Raw genomic sequence first — 6,086 nt, forward strand, 5'->3', positions numbered from 1 at the left:
TTGTGTAATAAATCTTCTCTGATTTAGCTGGCATGCTGCTTAATGGCAGCCCTCATGTTGCTCACGTAGAACGTTTAATACCTTTTAGTACAGCTGCGCTGACTCGGCCTCTTTTAAGGGATGGTGCAGCTCTTGTGTCGTAACGGTAGACGACTTTGCACAGAGTCACCATGATGAACCAATCCAGCTCACCTTCCGCCTTAATCCTCCCTCGGTGACTGAACAAAAGCGCTTAAGTGTAAAAACGACTTGGAGTGTCGTCTTCATCAAGCGGGCACTTGTCCAGAGGATGAAAGCAGCGCAAAAGAACCAAGTGTGATGGTCGAGTGGTGTTGAAATAAGGTGATGAGGACCTCTTAGAAGGTCATAGAAACCTTACCCTCTAAAAGTCTGCCTACCACCTCCTCTTTCTTTCTGTTTTCAGATTATGAAAAGATGTTTGGAACCAAATGTCACGGCTGCGACTTCAAGATCGATGCCGGGGATCGCTTTCTGGAAGCTTTGGGCTACAGCTGGCACGATTCATGCTTTGTCTGTGCTGTAAGTCATTCTTGTTGAAGTAGATCTTTTTCTCTCACACTGTAACATCTACACTGCAAAAAGTCAGTGTTCCAAAACAAGAAAAAAAAATACAAAAATTAGGGGTATTTTATTTGAACTAAGCAAAATTATCTGCCAATAGAACGAGAAAATTCAGCTTCTCAAGACTTTCCAAAACAAGTCAAATTAGCTAACCGCAATGAATCCAAAAATACCTTAAAATAAGTATATTCTCACTATAACAAGTGCAATTTTCTTGGTAGAAAAAAAAAGAGACCTTTTTGCTAAATATGTTGAAAAATATTCTTAAATTAAGTAAATGCTAGTGCCATTATCTTGACATAATGATATTGCGCTCGGCATCATGATTTTTTTTTTCATGCTTGAAGTAAGAAATTATTACTTTAAAAAAGTAGTTTTATACTTGTGAGTGTTGATGACACAGCTTTGCAACAGTTGATATTCTAGTTTCAAGCATGTTTTACTCAATATAGTTAATCAAATCTAAGCTACAAGCTGTAATAGCTTACTGAGATCATTTAGGACCAAAACCCTTAAAACAAGCAAAACACTCTAACATAAAATCTGCTTCGTGATAAGAATTATCTTATCAGACAGAAAATAAGCAAATATCACCCTTATTTGAGATATTTAATCTTACTTAGATTTACATTTTTGCAGTGTAAGACCTTCCTCATAGGGAAACTTTCGTCAGCAGTAAATACACTCACTGGTCACAACATTAGGTACACCTGCACTACCAGAGCTCCAATACAAGGGCTGTATTAAAAATCTGTTTTTATAAATACAATAAGGTTCACTTTTTGACACTTCCGAGAGAACTTTAATTTAACAATATGTTTATCATTGTGGGAATATGGACATCATTTCCTCATATCGTTGGTCAGAAAGTATCAGAGGCATCGCATTTTTTAGGGAGTTAATTATATCAGTCATTCCCTCACTCCCTTGGTGGATTTTTATGTAATGGTTGTGAGCTAAAATAAATTTTTTTTCAATAGTAGATTGAGTTTGCCAAATAAAAGTGCCTTTCAGGATTAAAGGTAAATAAGAAAGTTCCTGTGATAACAAAGATGAATGACAACTAGTTTGCCTTGCAGACGTGCCATCAATGATTGTGTGAGCTTTAGAGATGTCCAGGACTTTTTAACTTCTGATACAATACCGATATTTGAGCCTTGAGTATTGCCTGATACCGATATTGATCTGATACGATAAAAGCAGGAATCGTACATACTATTATTATTTTTTAGTGTCAAATTAGTCAAAAAGAGAACAATGGCAGTTATGAAAAACAGTAACCTATTTATATAATTAACCGCCTAGAATGGACTTGTCCAGGGTGTACATGCCTTCCGCCCGAATGCAGCTGGGATAGGCTCCAGCCACCCCCGTGAACCCGAAACGGACAAACGGTAAAAAATGGATGGAAAAGTAATCTAATGTGAAGTACTTGTTTGTGACAAAATTAGAGATGTCCGATAATATCGGACTGCCGATATTATCGGCCGATAAATGCTTTAAAATGTAATATCGGAAATTATCGGTATCGGTTTCAAAAAGTAAAATGTATGGCTTTTTAAAACGCCGCAGTACGGAGTGGTACAAGGACGTAGGGAGAAGTACAGAGCGCCAATAAACCTTAAAGGCACTCCGTTTTTTTTCCAAGTACAGAAACACTGCCTTTGCGTGCCGGCCCAATCACATAATATCTACGGCTTTTCACACACACAAGTGAATGCAAGGCATACTTGGTCAACAGCAATACAGGTCACACTGAGGGTGGCGGTATAAACAACTTTAACACTGTTACAAATATGCGCCACGCTGTGAACCCACACCAAACAAGAATGACAAACACATTTCGGGAGAACATCCGCACCGTAACGCAACATAAACACAACAGAACAAATACCCAGAACCCTTTGCAGCACTAACTCTTCCGGGATGCTAGAATATACACCCCCCGCTACCATCAAACCCCGCCTCCCCCCCCAACCCCGCCCACCTCAACCTCCTCATGCTCTCTCAGGGAGAGCATGTCCCAAATTCTAAGCTGCTGTTTTGAGGCATGTTAAAAAAAATAATGCACTTTGTGACTTCAATAATAAATATGGCAGTGCCATGTTGGCATTTTTTTCCATAACTTGAGTTCATTTATTTTGGAAAACCTTGTTACATTGTTTAATGCATCCAGCGGGGCATCACAACAAAATTAGGCATAATAATGTGTTAATTCCACGACTGTATGTATCGGTATCGGTTGATATCGGAATTAATATCCGATATTCCGATATTGTCCAACTCTTAATTATCATCCGATACCGATATATACAGTCGTGGAATTAACACATTATTATGCCTAATTTGGACAACCAGGTATGGTGAAGATAAGGTCCTTTTTAAAAAAATTAATAAAATAAAATAAGATAAATAAATTAAAAACATTTTTTTTTAATAAAAAAGAAAGTAAAATAATATAAAAACAGTTACATAGAAACTAGTAATTAATGAAAATGAGTAAAATTAACTGTTAAAGGTTAGTACTATTAGTGGACCAGCAGCACGCACAATCATGTGTGCTTACGGACTGTATCCCTTGCAGACTGTATTGATATATATTGATATATAATGTAGGAACCAGAATATTAATAACAGAAAGAAACAACCCTTTTGTGTGAATGAGTTGCAGACTGTATTGATATATATTGATATATAATGTAGGAACCAGAATATTAATAACAGAAAGAAACAACCCTTTTGTGTGAATGAGTGTAAATAGGGGAGGGAGGTTTTTTGGGTTGGTGTACTAATTGTAAGTGTATCTTGTGTTTTTTATGTTGATTTAATAAAAATAAAAAACGATACCCATAATAAAAAAAACGATACCCATAATTTCCGATATTACATTTTAAAGCATTTATCGGCCGATAATATCGGCAGGCCAATATTATCGGACATCTCTAATCGAAATCGGTAATTAAGAGTTGGACAATATCGGAATATCGGATATCGGCAAAAAATCCATTATCGGACATCTCTAGACAAAATACAACTTGTCGTCAGCATTAATCCTGCACTAACCAAATCATTATTTATAACCAGCGCCACCTTTTCTGGCCCCAATATCCCTCTCTCACTAGCAGTCACTAATCTTGGCGTACAAATGGACCCCAAACTTGCCTTTGAGTCCCACAAGACCTCCTCCTACCACCTCCGCAACGTTTCTAAACTCCGCCCCCTTCTCTCCCTTTTTAATGCTACAAAGCTGGCCCATGCCTTCATCTCCTCCAGGCTGGACTACAGTCTTCTCATGGGGACGCCGAGCAAAAGCCTGCAGCGGCTCCAATACATCCAAAACACTGAGTGTGCAAACATGAGCACATTACTCCCATCCTTCACTCCCTTGGCTTCCTCTTCCCGCCGGGGGGAGGAGTATATATATAGCTAGAATTCACTGAAATTAAAGTATTTCTTTATATATATATATATATATATATATATATATATATATATATATATATATATATATATATATATATATATATATATATATATATATATATATATAGTACAGTACAGTACAGAGTAATGAAAACACAGTTGTTCTACTAACTGTACTGTACTTGCTATTTACTTAAAAAAAAAAAAACACTTACCTTTCACTATTTGAGTAGCCTTTGTTCTGCCATTTGAGTACTGGCGAGCGATCTCTGAATCCGGGAACATATCCTTCACGGATTTGTTGAAAACATCCGCTAATGAGAACGGGATGTTGCTTGCAAGGTGGCCCATAATACTGCGTTGTGCTTCTCTGACCGTTCATGAGTGACTATATCCATTCGGCCACCGTGTTATGGGTTATAGATAAACCTATGGATAAAGGAGACATATATAATAGTCTCCTTTTCAGGCACGCCCCCAATATTGTTTGTCCGGCTGGAAATTTTGGACATTACTACTTGCCGTCGTTTTGAAGCAATGCATGATGGGAATCCGGATGATGTGTGTCAGTGTATTAACGTGCCGGCTGGAATAAACACACGCAGAGAGAAATAGCTCCGTGCCTGCCTACTTTATGGGTTATAGATAAACCTATGGATAACGGAGACACATATAATAGTCTCCTTTTCAGGTGAGAGACGACGCTAAAGGCAGTGCCTTTAAGGCACGCCCCCAATATAGTTGTCCGGCTGGAAATCGGGAGAAATTCGGTAGAATGGTTGCCCCGGGAGATTTTCGGGAGAGGCACTGAAATTCGGGAGTCTCCCGGAAAATTCGGGAGGGTTGGCAAGTATGCTAATAAGGTGTATTTTTATTTGTACTTACATTTTATCAACAGTTTATTTAAGAATCATTTATATTATTATTTATCAATTCAATTAGAATGTATTTATTTTAGCACTACGTATGTGCATTTATTTCCATCAGTTTCTGTTGCAGTATATTTGATTAGTAATTTTTGTTGTAATCAGCCTGACCTAAACCTTGATAATAATATTTGTGATGAACACTGAGTTTTATATTATTTAGCAAGGTTTTCCGGTTAAAAGGTAAGTCGGGTTAGATTTAATTATTGAATACGATTTAAATCAGTAGTAAGGTTATTAATTCAGGGTTAATATTAGAGTGGGTCCCGGGCATACTTGCCAACCCTCCCGATTTTCCCGGGAGACTCCCGAAAATCTCCCGGAGCAACCATTCTCCCAAATTTCTCCCAATTTCCACCCGGACAACAATATTGGGGGCGTGACTTAAAGACACTGTCTTTAGCGTCCTCTACAACCTGTCGTCACGTTCGCTTTTCCTCCATTCAGCGTGCCGACCCAGTCACATAATATGTGCGTTTTTTACACACACACGAGTGACTGCAAGCCATACTTGATCAACAGCCATACATGTCACACTGAGGGTAGCCGTATAAACAACTTTAACAATGTTACAAATATGCGCCACACTGTGAACCCACACCAAACAAGAATGACAAACACATTTCGGGAGAACATCCGCACCGTAACACAACATAAACACAACAGAACAAATACCCAGAACCCCTTGCAGCACTAACTATTCCGGGACGCTACAATATACACCCCCCCATCTCCTGAATTCGGGCCCCTCTGTAGTGGAAAAGTTGGGCCCTGAGGTCAAAAAGCTAAAGAAGCCCTGGTATAGAGTAAATATAACACTCTCCGTACTGATTAGTCATGCCTTGCAATAAATGCCAATTCTGGTTATAGGGTTGTCATCATATTTTTCATCACTTGTAAATAAACAATTTCTATATACCGCTTGTCCTCATTGAGGGCATCAGCAACTGGACGGTTTGGTTTATTTGCAACTAAAAGACAAATGTATTCAAATGAAAATACAGGAAAAACATGTCACAGCATAGCGTACTTGTGGAGTTAATCCTAGATTAGATCAGATGAAGTCTCACAATTGATGAAAGTTGAGCCTCATTTAGACATATTTGTATTTTTCATAACATTTTTATTTTTATTTCATCTATTTCTTTTAGTTCA

At 38.1% G+C, this 6,086-nt stretch overlaps 1 protein-coding gene across 2 annotated transcripts in view; it reads left to right on the forward strand.

Annotated features, from left to right (window-relative positions):
• Positions 1 to 6,086, forward strand: part of pdlim7 (PDZ and LIM domain 7) — a 77,340-nt gene that overhangs the window by 70,485 nt on the left and 769 nt on the right. For both annotated transcript variants that reach the window (XM_062045705.1, XM_062045706.1), the window contains exon 10: positions 425 to 540. In XM_062045705.1, the coding sequence (XP_061901689.1) occupies positions 425 to 540 (116 nt within the window). The remainder of the gene's footprint in view (positions 1 to 424; positions 541 to 6,086) is intronic.

The sequence above is a fragment of the Entelurus aequoreus genome, linkage group LG04, assembly GCF_033978785.1.
Source record: "Entelurus aequoreus isolate RoL-2023_Sb linkage group LG04, RoL_Eaeq_v1.1, whole genome shotgun sequence".
NCBI classification, from domain to species: domain Eukaryota; kingdom Metazoa; phylum Chordata; class Actinopteri; order Syngnathiformes; family Syngnathidae; genus Entelurus; species Entelurus aequoreus.